General features: G+C 34.8%; 1 protein-coding gene across 3 annotated transcripts in view; it reads left to right on the forward strand.

Moving 5' to 3' along the window:
* Positions 1-19,674, forward strand: part of LOC150101391 (fasciculation and elongation protein zeta-2-like) — a 253,210-nt gene that overhangs the window by 167,678 nt on the left and 65,858 nt on the right. For all 3 annotated transcript variants that reach the window (XM_090399993.1, XM_090399992.1, XM_090399994.1), the window contains exon 3: positions 7,748-7,856. In XM_090399993.1, the coding sequence (XP_090256119.1) occupies positions 7,748-7,856 (109 nt within the window). The remainder of the gene's footprint in view (positions 1-7,747; positions 7,857-19,674) is intronic.

Here is a 19,674-nt window from a genome sequence, read left to right on the forward strand (position 1 = left end):
TGATTATTGCTTCAATGCTTCATCCCAATTTCTTATTCCCTTTCTCTTCTTCCATTTACTTTTTGTTTCAAGGCATTATTTTTCAATTTTTTTTAAATATTCCACTCTATCTCTATATCGTTTTCTATTATTGCTCTAGTTTTCCATTTATTCTTTGCAAATAAAGGTAGTTACTATTTCTATCATGTCCAAGAGTTGGGTACAGGAATGTAAAAGATTCCTGGAGATTTCTCTCAGCTTTGATTTGATTAATTTTAAACCATCTTGGGGGGGGGGGTATTCTTAGTTTTCCTTGTAAGAGATAATGATCAGATTCTATTCCTGCACTTCTAAATGCCTGGTTATCTAGTATCATATTAGCTGTTTACCTATTAGCTTTTATTACTGCTATTATATTACACACTGTCAAACAGGAACTGCAGTTAAAAAAGAGGTTATGAAAGAGATATAAGGAGAAGGTTGGAGAGCAGATGCATGAAGAATATAAGATTCAGGCTAGGGGAGTGACTAGTATGGTAAGGAAGGCAAAACTGGAATATGAGAAGGGATTGGCACTGAGATCCCAAGAAAATCCTAGGAAATTATTTAGGTATGTGGCCAGTAGGAGGATAAATGATTGTGGAAGAATTCCTTTGGATAAAAATGGGAATAGAGTGACTGGTGCAAAGGGCAAAGTGGAGTTGTCATGGAGAAGTAAGTTTTAATACTACAGGGATAGGCAGGTTCGAGGTTTAGATGTGCAAGAGGAGAGTGCATTTCAAATACTGCATGTTGTGCATGTCAAAGCATTGGGACTGGATGGAATTTTGCCATGGATTTTGAGAGAATGTGCTAAAGAACTGATAGCACCCTTGACCTGGCTTCTGAATGAAAGTTTGGCCATGGGGAAAGGTACCCAAGGAGTGGAAGGAGGGTAAGATAGTGCCATTGCATAAGGGTGGTAGTAGACTGAAAATATCATACTATAGACCAGTTTGTGTTTCATCAGTAGTTGTTAATATCTTGGAGAAATTAGTCAGGGGATCATTTACAGCACTGGGCAGATGAAGGTAATGTTATTTCTGAGAGTAAACATGAATTTGTTAAGGGATGCTCTTGCTTTAGTAATATGATTGCCTTTTATAATAAAGTGACAAGCAGTTGATGAGGGAAAGGCATATTCTGTCTTTTTTTTTTTTTTTTTTTAATATTTTACAAAGACATTTGACAGGGTACTGCATGATAAGCTGATATTTAAGTTGCAGCACATGGGTTTAGATGATAGGTTAGTGAACTGGATTCAGGATTGGCTGTCTGATAGGTATCAAAGTTGTGTATGGGGGAGCAGTATCAAGGAGGTACAAGTGGGGTCCCACAGGGCTCAGTACCTGAACCTATATTGTTTAACCTTTATATCAATGACATTGTCAATGCAGTTGTTTCAGATTATGTGAAGCTGAGAAGAGTTATTAGTAATAGTGCAAATGTGGTAGCCCTGCAAGAGGATTTGAATAAACTGGATAGAATGGCGAATGAATGGGCTATCAGTTTAATGCAGCTAAATGTGTAAAGTCTTGAAGTTTGGGATACATCGATGGGAGGGTGCATATTCTATTGGAGGAAGTGGGGGAAGCAAGGGATCTAGGGATGATGATTGATAGAAACCTGAAATTTAGAGTACATATTGTAAAGGTGGTTAGGTAACCACCTTTACACTATGTAATACTGAGAAGGATGCTGACCTGTAGAGATAAGTTGTCATTCCATTATATAAAGCCCTGATCAGACCACACTTGGACTATTTCTCAGATTTGGTCCCCAGGATTTGAAGGAAATAAATTAAGTGTGGAAAGAGTGCAGAGGCAGATAACAAAGAAGGTATCAGGACTCTACAATATTGGTTATGAAGATAGGATGAGGGAATGTGGCCCTTAGAGATTTTGGTAGATAGAAGAAGGAGAGGTGATATGATTGAGATTTTTCAACTGTTGAGGGGCAGGGTTGGCACTAGAGAGTTCTTTCATTTGGTGGAACATGGGAAAGGAGCAAAGACAAGGAGCTATCCCTGGAAGTTACAAAAGGAAGCTGTGAGCAAGAGAGTGAGGAGTGGGTTTTTTGCAATGCATTCCATGGAATTCATATTGCCTGATAGTGATGAGAGCATGAGCAGTCGATGAGTTCGAGGGGTAGACTTGTTTCCTTAGATGGGTTCACATGATGAGTTTTGTGACTTTATGGAGGCCTGAATAATAATAATAATATGTCTATTATACTTTTAGATTTCTCTTGCTCTACAGCAGTGTTTCTCAATGTGGGGCATATATGCTCCATAGGGGGGCAATTAGAAAATGTACATATACATATTTATACTATACTTTTTCAGAACTTGGCTAACTATTATGCTAGGGGGGGGGCACATGATCCAAAAAACGTTGAGAAACACTGCTCTTAAGTATTTGTAATTGTGTGATATATATAGATATATAGGTTTAATTGATTTGTGAATAAAAATCATTACCTTTATTTTTGCTCTCTTCCTTTTAGACTTCACTGTAGATATAGATATAATTATCTGTTTCATTCAGCCTTTTTTTTTTCTTCTTTGTTTCTGTTATTACTGCTAATTTGATATTTCTTTCTGTTTGGGTTTTGTCTACTAGATCTTATTATTTGTGATGGATGCTCCTGACATTCCAAGTAGCAGCATTCCAGATATATTCTTGTTGCTTTTCATCCTTTTTCCTTTCCTAATCATGCTAATATCTGTTAACCTCTGTCATTTTCCAGAGTGACAGTCCAGTTCCTTTTTTCCCTGAGACAATGGAGTAAGAGAAGATTCAGCTGAGTTGGTTGTCGGCCATCTGCAGCTTAGTTTGGTGGTTGGGCTGTCACCTTACAATCTCCAAACTTGTCCTAAGTCTCCCTTCACTCATTTGTACCTGATCAAGCTTCCCAATGGGGTTAATACCCAATCTTCCACTTGTTTGCTCAGGTTCCAGGGTTCATCATGTGGAGGTGAGTCGGATTATGCATTTATTTCCTATGTTATTGCCACCTGTGAGTTTTTCAGGAATCTAAACACATTATAAAGTAACTTAAAGGCTGACAGCAATTTTGCCTTACTTCAGATATCAGGCACGAATGAGTGAATGAGAAACAAGTAACTATGGAATGATCAGGGCCGGCTCTAGAATTTTTGCCGCCCCATGCAATCCATTACTTGCTGCCCCAGCGCCAACCTTAAATTAACTTTGGAGTTTTGAAAACCATTATGTTCAATATTAGCTTCATGACCATTAATTTTAAATATAGTACCATTAATAATAATAATGCACTGATAAAGTGATTAAAATACTGCATATTCATAAAATTCATAGACTTCATCAATTGACAATTAAATGAAATGTAGTAATAATTTATTACTTACATATATGGAATGATCTTCACTTGTACAATGGTGAACTGTTGAGTTACACTTAGCTATAGAATGTACACGTTATAGTTTTAGCACTATTTTCACATTATTTTAATTAGAATTTATATTGTTTTTAGTATCTACTGATTAAAAATACATTTTTCTTGCTTTCATGTTTGCAAAATCAGAAATTAGGTCTGCATAGTCCAATTTCTGACTGATTTCATGTTCAATTGAAATCATGGCAAGACCTTCCAATCTAGTTTCGGCCATTGTTGAACATAAGTAAGTTTTAATAAGATTCAGTTTTGAGAAACTACGCTCGCCACTTGCAGCCATCACAGGCAATGTCAGTAATATTCTTAGGGCGACAGCGACATTTGGAGCAAAGTTATTTTCAACAATAAAACGAAAAACTTCAATTGGCGGCATATTTTCTGTTACTAATTTGGACACTACTTTCAGTTCATCGCATAGCTCAATTGCATTGATGTCTCTATTTTCTTCATGCGTTAAAACGGCTTCTAGGTTTTTACAATTGTCTAAGAGCTCATTTGTCATCTCGGATTTTAATTTAGAGATGTTATATAAAAATGAAAAATGTGAACTGTGATGTTCCAATTACTTGAACCTTTCTTCAATAGAATTAGTTGCAACATCAATAATAAAAAAGAAAAAACTGAACTTTGAATTTTGTTTTGGGATCTAACATAGGTTCATCTCTTGCTTCATAATCATGCTGCTTTTTCTGCTGACACAATCTGGTACTTTCAATTGTTGGTTTCAAATCAGCATCAGTTTCGACTTTCTCAGCTAATGTTGTAGCATCGACAAGAAAATTTTGAAATGATTTATCATTTCTGAGATTCTTAAGACTTTTGAGAACATTACCCAGTGTTGTTATGGTGCTAGACAATTCCATCTTTATGCTTTGCAACAGTTTACTTGCAACATTAATTTCATTTAAAACATAGTGCCATATAACCAGACAACATAAAATTTAAAGTCTCTAAGTTTTAGAGCAAGGGTTTCAGCTTCGTGTCTTGCCATTTTGTCTACTGACTCATCATCAGCAATTTCTATCAGTGCATAATAAAACTCCTCAATATAGTATCTTAAAGGACGAATAGCGTTGATTCTAGATTCCCAGCGAGTTGTACTTAATGACTTGGGCATTAGGGTTGTAATATGTGTCTTAAGGATTCTTCAACGCAGCATTGATGCTGAGAAAAACACAATTTCTGAACCGTTTCAAAAAATGAAATCCCTTCTCTAGATGAGATTGCGGCATCATTGACCACCAAGTTGAGAGAATGAGAACAGCAAGGGGGATATAAAAAGCTCTTGGGTTCAAGTCCTTAATTCATTGTTGAACTCCTGAATGCTTTCCTTTAATGTTCAATCCATTGTCATAACCCTGGCCACGCATGTTTGCGATTGGAATATTCATGTCTGATAATTTTCTTATGATACATTCGGTTAACGCTGAGCCTGTAGTGGCTTCTACAGGAATGAAACCAAGAAAATGTTAATGAATGTTGATATCAGTTGGATCCATATTAACAAATCTTACAATTAATGTTAATTGTTCAATGTGGCTTACATCGGGAGTACAGTCTGCAACTATGCTGTAATATTTAGCTTTCTCAACCATAGAAATTATTTGTTTTTTTATGGTTCCAGAGAGGAGAGCAGTCGATTCATTTTTGAATATTTTTCCCAAGATAATGTTCGGCCGAATCACAAACTACTCTCATTAAATGTTCAGACATAGCACTGTCAAATCTGGCAATCAGTTCAACAAGCTGTAAAAAATTTTCATTATTAGGGTCATATAAATTATCAGATGTTCCACGAAATGGTAAGCATTGTTGACCCAAGAACTGGACAACAGCAATTAGGCGTTCTATTATGCTCCTCCAGTGCCGAATTTCTTAATTTAATAACTTTTGCTGCATTGAATCAATTGTCTGTTCTAATTTAAGCCTGGACGATAATTCAATCCACTTTTTATGGGACTCCAAATGGTTTTGGATTTCTCGTGTTCATTAAGATACACATACAAACAACCCCAATCATTATACCCATCAGTAGTGAATGACATTATATTACAGGAAAACAACTTACAACAGAAACAAAATACAGAATCTTTTTCTTTTGAATTCACTAACCATGATCGATTAATATGTTCTCCATTGCTTAGTTCCCTGGTGTAAAAATGTAATGAAAATTTCCTACCATTAGAGCTGCGCGGAAAAATGAAATCACTGTTTGGTTTCTCTGATGGGCCCTTTTTTATGATTTCAAGTCATAATAAAGAAGGCTTAAAGAAGGATTCCATCTAGCTGGATCAGTGTACCTATCAAGTTCATCACTTAAATCTCTAGATTCGGAGATTGTCATATCAGTCTCATTTTCAAGATTCCTTGCAATGTCTGTTACTGGGATCTGAGTTAGAAGTACTTGCCATGAGCTCAGAATCATTGGTTTCGGTACATTTACTTATTTCCTCCTGCCCAAATCAGCTGATTCAGTTTTTAGATATTTAAGTAAAGTCCCACTATGTTTTTGAATATCACGTTCTTTTTCCAGTTTCCATTAGCGATATTCTGCACCTGATAGTTTTTTCTTTTATCGGACATTGTAATCTATTTGAATATTAAAATTGTTTTAAACCCTACAATAAAATATTATTATTAGTTTGGTATTATTTAGTAATTAATGGAGGTTGAAACACTGTACTAACTACTAATTTACATAAAACTCAAAAAAAATCTTATCACTGTAACGGTCACTAACACGAGCAAAATCAACTTTCCTTAATACATGCTCAAAAACAAGTGAAACATTCTGGAGATTACAGTATCGATGGCTGTTACTCTAAAAGAAGGACTCTAGTGAAAATTTCAATTCCTTCGTATATGACTCGTTTTCTAGTACGTGTCTTGCCTTAGGCAGTAATTCATATAATCAGATTAAGTTCCAAGTTCCCGTGTTTAGTTCACAATGTATGCATATACCCAATACTAAAAATAAGCATGATTAATACATCTAACAACTACAAGTTTTTACAAATATATTACAATATATTATACAAAATAGTGACACACAACAGTAGGTAATATTTTAACATTTATTCTGATGAACAAAATTGGCCTTGGGAATGGCAGATTATGTTAAACTCTGAATGAAATACTATTATATTATAATTCTTCTCATTCAGAATTTAACACCAGCTAACAGTGGGAAATTCAATTCATAGTAAGTTAACAAGCACAAGATGGAAATATAATATCACATAATGAACTTTTAAATGCAGTTTTATTGCAGACTCCATTGTTGCACATGCAAGGAATAGAGAGTAGAGGCGAGAGGGAAAGAGAGTAAGCGAAGAATGTCTCACATAGCTTTGATTACCGAAGAGCATTACGTGAGTATCATTGGTCGACGGATTGTCGGAAATAGAAACAGCATCATGGGCATAATAAGTCACTGGTCAACTTATTATAAAAACTGCGATCTTACACAATATTATTATTATTATTTATTCCACATCTTCATTTTATTCACTTTCATTTTGGCCGCCCCCCCCAAAAAATTGCCGCCCCGTGCAAATGCACGCATTGCACTGTCAGTAGAGCTGGCCCTGGGAATGATAATCCAGTAGTCTCCAATTTTGCTGAATTGGAGTGTAGAAAGTTCACCAGTGTTTCAAGTTAGCCAATGTGTCAAATTTCCAGAATAGTCATTTATTTAAAAATCACTAATAATCCTTCATATCATTATGAAATATATATAATCTCCATTCTACATATTTCACAGAAGAAATTGACAGATTTTTTGGATTTAAGAACTAAACTGTCCTAAAGTTAAACTTGATCTTAAAGTTAAACTTGTCATGGCCATTATTAAACATGCAGTTATAATCAATTACTTTTGTCGCAGTAGTTCTACTCATAGTGATGCTATGCAAGACTTGAGAAACACCTGATTGGTTAATTTATGTAGCACAAAGACTAAGTGCTTATCTTTTTGCTAGATTGCAACTTTTACTTGTGAGATTGTCTGAAGAAGTAGTTGTCTCCATGTTGTGGGACATTATGGAGAAATGGTGCCTTCCTAGTGAAGCCATTCAAGACTTGTGAACTTCATTCACACGGGAGCATTTTCTAAGGTGTTCTAAATTATAACATTAGAACACCTTTTTAACTTACATATAGTAAGCAATACATAAAACATAATGAAACTATTTTAAGTTATACATTGTATTTTTATATACTTTTTATTTTATTTACTTATTTTACTAAGGAAATTATACACTAATTGCATTATTAAATACTTTCTTTCTATAAGAATGTGGTGGACACTCACTGGAAATTTTGGTAATATTCTCCCAATTGACTGGTCTAAGTCATATGCTAGGAAACTACAAATTCCATCTTTGAATCTGAATGAAAGAAGGGTAGGTAAATTAAATGATATTTTTAAATTGAACTAAATGTCAATTTACTGTAGAGTAAAATATGTCTCTTAATTTACTTTGAGTTAGACTTGTATCATCTGTGGACAGCATGATATATAACCCTAAAAGCAGTTACATTTGAATACTTTTGTACTACCTTATAGTGCTTTTTTGTTTTCCTTAAAATATCCATGACTGCTATAAAGAAATTCAACGCAGAAGTTGCTTAAATATTGCTACTTGGAATGTAAGAGGATTGAATAAATGTGGGAAATTGGCTAATGTGATGAGAGAGAGATTGAATATTAGTATACTAGGAATAAGTGAAACTTTATGGAAAGGATCATCAGATTTTGAGTCAAAACTTCCAAATGGCAAGATATATAAAATATATATGTCAGGTGGTGAAATATCAAGAAGAGGTGTAGCGTTTATTGTAGGGAAGAAAACTAATAAAAACATTATCCATATAATTAAAAAATCAGATAAAGTAATGGCAATTCTAGTGAAATCTAAACCTAGAGATATGTTGATCATTCAAATATATGCTCCTACAGAACAGAATGAGGAAGCAGAAATAGATATCATGTATGACGAAGTAGAATGGTGTATAAAGGAAGTCGGAGGGCAAGAAAGATCGAGTTATTTGTGCTATGGGTGACTGGAATGCAAAAGTTGGATCAGAGAGAACATCTACACACTTGGGTCCATTTGGACTTGGAATTCAGAATGAGAGAGGACAAAAGCTGATTGATTTCTGTAACAAGCACAGTCTCATCATAACTAACACTTATTTTGTAAATGGTACAAAATCTGATAGTAAAATCAAAATTTAATGAAAATATTTCAGAACTGCTGTCTGCACAGTTGCAAAATGAAAATGACCCCCCCCCCCCCAGTGGAATAGACTACAAGTAGCTATCATAATCTGTAAAAAACATTGATAAACAAGAAGAAAGAAAGAAAAAACCATGGATAACTCAATAGATAATCAACCTTATTGATGAAAGAAGAACGTGGAAAAGATGAACAAATTAAGAAGCAAGACTAAGATATAAAACTTTAGATAAAAGAATCAAACATATATGTAAAAGATTGAAAGAAAACTAGATAAAATAGGCAATGCACTGAGATAGAAGAATTACAAAATAGGAACAAAACCAGAGAAGCATTCCTGAAAGTGAAAGAATTTAATGGAAAAGCAAAACGTACACAGTCTAATAACATCAAGAACAAAGATGGAAACATACTCATTGATAAGGAAAAGATAAAGGAAAGATGGGTGGAGTTCTTATCAGATCTCTTATGATGATGATAATGATAACATGGTAGATGATTCACGACACCTTAAGTTAAATAACAACAGATGCCACTCTACCCACAAGAAAGGAGGTAGAACATGCAATTAAGAATTTTCCTAATAATAAATCCCTGGGTGTGATAATATTCTGGCTGAGCTGCTGAAAGCTTTGACTGGCAATAACTATTTAGTGGAGTCCATTCAGGACATCTATAAAACAATACAATTACCTGAAGTTTTTACAACATCTATCTGCATACCAATTTCAAAGAAAACTAATGCACAAAATTGCTAGGATTACAGAACTGTGAGCCTAATATTCCATGCATCTAAAATTATTTTAACTATTGTTAACAAACAAATTGAAAGTGCTTTAAGTGGTGAATTGAGTGAACAACAGAAAGACTTCAGAAGAGGAATGGGAACCATTAATGCTATCCTAGAACTAAAAATACTAATAGAAAGATCACTTGAAAGAAGTAGGAACATTTACATATGCTTCATAGACTTTCAGAAGGCTTTTGACTGGGTAAAACATAATAAAATGTTTATTATATTAGATAAATTAGACATAGAAGATCATATACTTAAGATTATAAAAATTAATTACACCAAAAGAAAATGCAGCTGTTTAACGATGAGACTTCTGTAGTGAAAATAAAAAGAGGAGTAGACAAGGTTGTATCCTTTCACCAAATCTATTTATCTATAGTGAGACTGTGATGAAAAAGATTGAAAAACAAAAAATAGGAATTAGTATCAATGGTATAAAATACAACAATCTTAGACATGCTGATGATACCATTCTAATAGCAGAAAACAGAGACAAATTAATCAAATTACTGCAGCTACTAATTGAAGAAGGTAAAGAATTTGGATTAGATATAAATGCAAAAAATACCAAATTTATGAAAATCTCAAAAGAAAGCAGATCCGTGCCAGAAATATTCATAAACAATATGAAAATTGAACATACAACAGAATACAAATATTTAGGCACCTACTTTACTGCAGATGGAAAGCAAGATAAAGAAATAAAAATAAGAACAGCCATAGCTAATTATGGATTCTGGAAAAATAAAGATCTGCTCAGAAGTTCTGTGAGTATTGAGACAAAGAAAAGAATGATAAGAACATTAGTGTGGCCAATGTTCACATATGGAAGTGAGACCTGGATATTCAAGAAGAGAGTAAGGCAACAGATAATGGCCTTTGAAATGTGGTATTATAGGAGAGCTCTGAAAATCCCATGGACAGAACATGTGACAAATACAGATATCCTAAAGAGAATGAGAACACAGAGATCTCTATTACAGGAAATGATCCAGAGAAAGATGAGATTGGCAGGACATGTACTGAGAGGTTCAGCAGGACAGAGGATACTAACAGTTTTGGAAGGAAAAATTATGGGAAAAAGATCAAGAGGCAAAAAACGAAGGACATGGCTTGAAGATATAAGATCATGGACAGGATCACATGACTATGCAGAAACAAAAAGGAAAGCCACCAACAGAGAGAACTTGAAGGACATGGTGATGCACTCTCTCACTGAGAAAGCTACATGAAGAAGGGGGGGGGTTGACAAACAGATATCAGAGGGTGGTGTATTGGTGGGCTGGAATCAAGGTGAATGAATGCAACTAGTGGAGTGTCCCAGGCTTCTATGGGGGGGGGGGATATTCAGTTGTTTGATGATGCAGAACTGGGGATGACAATAATTGATAAAGGTAATGTCAATATCCTGCAGGAAAATGATTGTGAATTTAATGTTACTAAATATAAAGTAATGCACTTTGCGATGAAGACATGATACAATTTTGTATCATTACAGGAAATTAACAAGGTTAGAGATCTGGAGGTGATCATGTGATTGAGAAAAATTGCAGTTCAGAGGACTTATTGCAAAGATTTGCAGAATAGCTCAAAGGATTATTTGGAGAATATATTGACAAGTAACGATAGGGTAGTTATTATCCCTCTTTATAAGGCTATGATTTTGCCATAGCTTGACTACTGTGCACAGATTTAGTCAGCTGGGTTTCTTGGGGATTAGGAGGTGCTGGAAAGGATTCAGAGATGAGTGACTAAGGTGGTGATTGATCCATGGAATGCTCCTTATGAAGATATGTAGAAGGTGTGTGGGTTATAGAGTTTAGTTGACAGGCAGAGGAGAGGGACAAGATAGAAACTTATAAATTACTGAATGAATTCTATGCAACTGACACAAAGAAAATTTTTCAGTGCACGAGGAATGTGGGGAGGGGAGTGGAACAAGGGTTCACCCCTGAAGTTAGGTGGTTAGTAAGAGTGTGCAGACTGGGTTCTTTATTTGGAGAGTGTGGAATGCATGAAATGGGTTGCCAGAAGTGATTGTCTCAAACATAAATAAGTTTGAGGGGTATGATAGACATTGTATGAATAATGGTTAGTGTGAGTCTCCTGCAATGAGTCTTTTGGCTCCATGGAGATACTCATATAATAATAATTTGCCATTCCTATCTTACTGAAACATACTATACTTGTCTACATCTTTTCCTGTTTCCTGACATCGTTTGCTGTCAATGGTGTTTTATTGATTTCAATAATCTTAGGATAAGCTGAGGCTATTGATGTAACCAGTTCACTTCCTTTATTCCTGAAGCATAATCAAATTCTCTGTAGTGCTATATATTGTTTATAAATTCCCTTACATACATTATGCAGAAAATTCTTATGTATAAAAAGGAATGTAGTTTGTTTACTATATAGATCTGTATCCTAACCTGTCTAGATTGCATGAATTTTGCATGACTTTATCCTGTAAAGTGGTGGCCATGTCACATTTAGACTGTCCACTACAAACTATGTACTCTGAGTGCCTTAAAAAATACTTGATTATGCCAATGTCTGCAATGACACATACTGTCTCTTCACTCTTATAATGACTTGAAAGTGAGTATATGTATGTGTTTAAGTTTTTATTTTCAGCATGTTGACAATTTATGCATATATATGCACAGATAGCCACACACTTGTGATCTTGGTGGATGATTAATCAGGAATGAATTTTATGCAATTTCCATTTACGAAAGGTAAACCTGTAGTACACTTGTACTGTGGGTGGCTAAGAAATTTTTTTAATTTTTTTGCTTTTTGTAATCTTAATTTTTTTTTTTTTTTTTTTATCTAATCCAGAAACCTTGCTCTTGAGACCAAATATGGAATCGTTCATTAGCCACTGTAGGCCTACTGGAAGCAGAGCATTGAACATACACAGGACAGTGAAATTCATCTCCCATCTAAAGACATAAACAAACATATATGCCCATGGCAGGATTTGAACCCACACTATAGTGTTGGTTGTCAAAAAAAAAGTGCATTTGGCCAACCAAGCCAGCAAATAATTACAGTTCATTTGACTATCTTAATTGTATATAATGAATGTTACAGTAACAAATAATTGAATTCACATGATAAAATATCATCATCATCATTATATTCCTGCCATGTACCCTCAAAGGGTGTACAGGATATGATAGATAGGAAGTAGATAGTAAAATTGTAGATAGGAAGTTAGTAATGATGTAAATTTTTCATGTAGTATTATCATAACTACATGAAAAATTTACATCATTACTAACTTCTTATCTACAATTTTCCTCCAAATCACTCTATTACCTGTCAAGACTCCAACCTTATCAGATCTTATATTTCTATCATCTAAGGCACTTTGTACAGTATCAATCCACCTATATCTTGGTCTTCCTCTGGGTCGTTTTCCTGCCAACCTGGCAGAGAACACTTGTTTTGCTAATCTTTCCTCGCCCATTCTGTATAAGTGACCATACCACCTGAGATTAGCTCTGCTAACGCATTCCTGGATGCTGACAATGTCAAGTTCTTTCCTAATATCCTCGTTTTTAATATGATATTGCCATTGATACCATCTCTTCACGTCTCTAATCTTTCTCAGGATTCTCATATCTGCGATCGCTAGTCTTTGGTCAAGTGTTTTACTTCTGACCCAGCTCTCAGATCCATAAGTTAAAACTGGTTTGAACACTGTCTTGTATACAGCTAATTTAGTGTTCCGACTAATTTCTCTCTTATTCCATATGAATTTATTCAGTTGACTTCCTACCATACCAGCTTTGTTGATTCTGTTGTCTATTTCCATATTTAATTTACCTTCTTCACTAAAAATCATGCCTAAGTAGCTGAAATATTTTACTTGTTCCACAGGTTCTCCATCCACAAAGCAGTTGACATTTTCATTGATTCTGCCAGTTTACATTGTCTTTATCTTTTTATTGTTGACCTTCATACCATATCTATTACAACAGTTATTCAATTTAGTCAGAGAATCTTGCAGACTTGTAGCGGATTTATTTAGAAGTATAACATCGTCCACATAAAGCTAGGAGCTGACATTAACATCTCCAATCTTGATATCAGGTTTAATACCACTTTCCTTCATAATGTAATCCATGTAGATAATGAATAACACAGGGGATAATGTACATCCTTGTCTCACACCAGATTTAACATTAAACCATCTTCCTGTACTTCCTTCAATTCTAACAGCTGACTCAAACTCAAATAAAGACTTAGCATTGCTTGATATAATGCCCCATTGACACCATATAACTGTAGCGTATTGAATAGCTTCTCTCTTGGCACCTTGTCATATGCCTTTTCCAAATCAACAAAACTTAAATACAGATCTTTGTTATATTCCCACGATTTCTCCACTATTTGTCATAAAGTGAAGATCTGATCCTGATAGCATCTATTTGACCTGAATCCAGCTTGTTCTTCACCAAGCTTTTCTTCCACAATTCTTGTCAACTGTTTCTCAAGTATACTTGCATATATCTTACCAGGAACACTCAATAGGGATATACCTCTGTAATTCTCACATTCAGTTTTATTTCCCTTTTTATATATGGGTACTATGAGAGCTCTACTCCAATCATTGGGAATTCATCCCTCTGTCCAGGCATTCTGAACTATGCAGTGCAGCCACTGTAAGACTTTTTATACCACCATACTTCAGCATTTCTGGTCGAATATCATCCACTCCTGCTGCCTTTCCATATTTCAAGCCTTTGATGGCTTTTTGTACTTCAAGATGGATATGTATTCCTGACTGCATGCCTGGTCAGTGTTTTTTTATCACTGTGTTGTCATCACTGCTTGTTTCATTCAGCAAATTTTCAAAGTAATTACTCCATACTTCAAGGATATCTTTTTCTCCTGTTTTCATTTCATCTTTATCATCTCTAACTCCTTTTACGGCTCTCTTTCCTCCATTCCTAAGCTTCTTCGATGACCTCCAGAATATTTTGCCACCTTCTTGATATTTATTTTCCATGTTCTTGCCAAAGTCCTCCCATGACTTTTGTTTAGCTAGTTTTACACACTGTTTAGTTTTCTTACATTTGTCTCTGTATTCTCTAAGATCACAAGCTGATTTATTGGCCAGGAACTTTTGATATGCTTCCTTCTTTTCCTTCACTGCCTCTTTAACTTCCTGTGTCCACCATGGAGTTCTAATTTTTCTATCCTTGTAGACAACTTCACCACATGCCTCTCTAGCTGAATCAATCCGGGTTTTCTTCAAGGCTTGCCACCGAATCTCCAAGGTTTGGTTCCTGTTCTCAAACTCTTTCATTTTTCCTTCAATAATCATTGTGTATTTTAGTCTACAATTCACATCTGAAAGCTGCTCAACTTTTATTCGGTTTAAAACTTTCTTATATGTCATTCTTTTCAATATGAAATTCAATTTTATCCTGCTGAAGACTAAATAATGATCACTTCCAATTTCAAATCCTTTGTACACTCTGGTGTCCTGCACCAGGGAGAAAACATCACTATCAACAATAACATAGTCAATGAGACTTTTATTATTCCTTGCCTCTTCTCTCCATGTGAATTTGTGCACATTTTTATGTTGGAACAGGGTGTTAGTAATAACCAGTCCATGTGCTGAGCAGAAATCCAACAGGTATTTGCCATTATTATTAGCTTTCCTCTTTTCTCCAAATTTTCCCAAAATATTTTTGTATGTCTGACAATCACTTCCTACTCTGCTATTTAGATCCCCAACAAGAACCAAATTTTCATTTTTCATTGTGTCAATAGCTTTCTCTACAGCCTCAAAAAAGTCCTCCACTTCTACCTTAGTAGAACTTTCTGTGGGACCATAGTCACAAATAAGTCTCATTGTCCAGTTTCCCATTCTGATATTTGCCCAAATCACTCTACTTGACACTGCCTGCCATTCAAGAAGATGAGTTTCGTATTTTGTGTTGAATACTATAGCTACTCCTTCTTTTCCTTGATTGTCATTGCCTGAATATAACATTTTGTATTTATTGCTCAGAAAGATCTCACCAGTTTTTGTCTTTTTTGTTTCAGTCACCCATATTATGTCGATCTGGTACTTATCTAATTCCTCCACTAGCTCTTTTTCTTTGCCATTCAGGCTTCTTATGTTGATAGTACCGATCTTTAACTCTGGTGATGTTGAGTTGGGGTGTGTTTCCAGATTTGTTCCAGTAGCTGACTTTTCGGCGTTCACCCTGGTTCCCTGGCGAAAACAACGGGGGCCTTGTTTAACCGGGCGACACCCTAGCTGGCATGAAATTTTGTCATGTTGTACCATCATTTTGTATTTTTGTTTAACCAATAGGAATACAATTTGGTCAGCTAAATCCCAAATTGTTGGCCCATCCTCGTTCGTTCAGTATTCAGGTAGATACCTAACAGGGTGCACCATGAGAAGGTGAGGATTGGACATTAGGTCAGAAGCCCTGGTTGGTTCTCTGCATTCCTTTAAAGGCTATGTGGAGGTCTCCTCTCAGTTATACAGCTTTGACCCTTAAGCACCCCATGATAAAATATGTATAGATAAAATAAAATAAAAAGCTGGATCAATCAGCTCTTGCTAGCAGACTGAGGGAGAAATCCTTTAGAGTGGACTCTGAGGATTTTTGTTTGATAGATTTATGGATCATAGTACAGTTTTGTACTTGAAACGTTTCTGAAAATAGATTTTCTGAGTAGAGCTGATGTACTATATAAATTCCTTTCACCAACAAGATATCAGGCCATGCAAGGTCAGTAGTCAACGCATATGTATGTATATATTCAAGAGGATAATCTTGATATAAAGACAAAACGTATAGTAAAAATTAAATTATTTAATTTTTACTATACATAAATGTATTATAACGAGTGCTGCTAACCATTTAATCACATTGAAAGAAAGGATTCTGGCCAACTTCCTTGGGCCACCACAAGCCTGCTATAAGACAACAGAAATTAGAAGTAAGAGTTGAGAATGCTATGCATGATGTGAAAAAAGTTAAAACTTCTGACAGTGACAATAGAAGTAGATGGTATCCTTTTACAGAAAAAAAATTGTGAATAAGATGCAACTATAGACTACTAGGTCTTACTTCCCATCACTAAGTTATTTTTTTATTAGTTATTCAAAATAGAATTTCAGGCCAACTAGAACCAACCAGCCATGTGAGTAAGCAGGATTTGGAAAATCTACACCAGACCACTCATATTCAATAAAAAAATTATTGAAAAATATCATGAATATGACAAATCTCTATATGTTGCTTTTATCAACTAGCTGTGTAATTAGCTAGTTGATACATATACTGTGTAAATAGCTGTGGAGTGAAATAGCAGAGTATTTCACTCTACAGTTTACACAGCTATTTGCGCCAAAGAAAAAGATTACTTTTCAATCAGCAGTCTTTTCCCAGTCAGCTCAAGTGGAGCTATAAATTGTTTACAGCTACACTTATGTTCAAAAAACTTTGTTGGATTGACAATCATCATCATTTCCTGCCATGTACCCTCAAGGGGTGTACAGGATATGATAGTACTACATGAAAAATTTACATCATTACTGACTTTCTATCTACAATTTTCCTCCAAATCAGTCTGTTACTTGTCCTGTGCAAATAGCTGTGTAAACTGTGGAGCGAAATACTCTGCTATTTCACTCCACAGCTATTTGCACAGTATATGTATCAACTAATTACACAGCTAGTTGATAAAAGCAACATATAGAAATTTGTCATTCCTACAAAATAATAAACTAAGCAGTCTTTGATTAGCTAATAGTACCATCTTCTCAGAAGACCCACTAAATGCTGGTAATGAATGAACTGAAGAATACAACCAAACTGGTATGACTTGAAATTAATTTTACAAAAGCAAAAATTATGACACATAGCCCAGATTCCTATTTTGCTAGATGGTACTGACATTGAATAGATGCCAGAGTAAGTATACTCATCTGGAACAGATACCTTTCATTGGCAGAGACCTAGGAATACACAAGAGTGTACTGCAAAGTTGTGTTAATCACCATGAAGGAATTGAGATAGAACCACATAACTTGCACATTATTCTACATATTCTTCATGAAGTGTTACATTACAATGGTGCTGCATCATTTGCAGTACTCTTGAGTAAAAAAAGTCTGATAAACTCTTAGAACAAAAATAAATTGTTCTAAATAGATCATTATATTCTCCACATTGACACAGTCCTTAAAAGGAAATGTTATTCACAAAGCCAAACAACTATACTGTAACTGAATGGCCATGTAGCCAAGATGAAAAATGATAGACTGCCCATACTACAGTTTGATACTGAGAGACACTCTCGCAGAGACGAAATGAAACGATGAGGTGATAAGAAATGCAGAAAACGTTTAGACGAGATCTTCTTTGAGAGATAAGAGCAGAGAAAATTTAATAGGCCTTTGCCTAGCAGTAGGATGTAGCAGACTGATGTTCAGAATTGTTAACATGTAAAACCTTTTAGTTTCTAATTTTAAATGACTTGGTGGAAATTTTCATTTCTGGTTTCAAATTAAAATACATGCGAAGTGGATAATGTTTTTGAATCTTAACCACTGTTATTCTCTTTATATTTTCTGTTGTTTTTTTTAACCAAATACAGGTAGCCCTCGCTTAACACGGTACTTATACAACACGATTTTAATAAAAACAGTCTACAAATTGTAATAACCCTTTATCTTTTCATAAATTTTTCGCCGTGCTACCTAAAAATCAAATTTTATCTTTGTTAAATGTGTGTCTGCCCATATCATGCATGCAGTTATAAGGAGCGAATTTATATTAGGGCAAATATAAACTATACACTAACCACGCCGGCCTGGTTGGCCGAGTAGTTAGCATATCCCCCTCTCCAGCCAAAAGGCTGTGGGTTCGAATCCCGCCATGGATGCTTGTGATTGTCTGTGAAAATGGTGGTGGTGGTCAGCGGTAGATGACACTGGTGTAGATGATATGAAGGTAGTTGCGGTTAGTGGAGTAGTGGGGAAGGAGAGTTGTAGAGCAGGTGCTCTCCCTCGATGAGTCTTTGGACTCCCTGAAGGTGTTATGTAATAATAATAATAATAAATACCCTTTAGCACGCATGTATGTCAATTGTTTACTGTATAAAGTGTTTATTGTTGAAAATTGTCTTTGTTTTCTACCAGGAAAGCGCATTAAAAATCATAAGTGTGTTAATCTCAAGCTGAGCACTTTATTTTCTGGTGAGTTACATAATTAATATGTAATACTTTTTTATGTAAAAAATTTATTTTTATAGTAATGGCCACAAACTGCAATGAAAGAGAAAAACCAACATTGAAAAGAAAATTCATTTCTCTCAAAGAAAAACCAGTTGTTGCAAGGACTTTGAATTTAAATGAATCAACAATTCGAATAATCAAACAAAATGAACGTAAAATCCGAGAAAGTGTTGCTGGGTCAATGGTAAGTGCAAAGCTCTTTGCTAGTGTACGCGATATTCTAATGGAAAAAAATGGAGAAATCTGTAATGGTTTGGATAGAAGATTGCACTCAAAAGAAAATTCCTTTGAATGGAAATCTTATTAAACAAAAAGCTCTCAAAGTTGATAAACATTTATAGTGCAGACCAAGTGTTCAATGTAGATGAATCCGGGTTATATTGGAAAAAAATGCCAACACGCACCTGTAATATTTTGATGTTTCTAACTGGTTTTTAATATTTACTTATGTTTCTGTTACTGCGCCTTTGTAATATTTCTATACTGTTTTCTACTCCTGTAAAATATGTTTCCTTTTATCTGTCTCTCAATTTCTTTAGACTTGTCTTCTATATTTTCATTCATTATCTTTATTATACTTTATCCTCATATGTTACCTTTCTATATAGTCAGTTAATCTTAATTCCTTTTCTCTACTTTCAGTATATTATACTTATACTCGAGATTTCTAGAAATTTATTTGATTATTCCAGACTGCGCTACTAAAAATCTCTAATTGGCATAAGAAATTATTTATACTTCCAGTAAAGTATCTCTATACAGTTAATTGCAGTCAATTACAGTCGTGGCTAACTCCTAACTTAAATTTCGTAATCAAGGTTTAATTTCTTTCCCGCTTACAGGATTGGATTTATTTGGGAACAGTGCAGTTGCTAAAAATATCAGACGGCACTTCTTATCAA

This window comes from Typopeltis vanoorti, chromosome 11, assembly GCF_054136105.1.
Source record: "Typopeltis vanoorti isolate ZY-2024b chromosome 11, IOZ_Tvanoo_1.0, whole genome shotgun sequence".
In the NCBI taxonomy this organism is placed as follows: domain Eukaryota; kingdom Metazoa; phylum Arthropoda; class Arachnida; order Uropygi; family Thelyphonidae; genus Typopeltis; species Typopeltis vanoorti.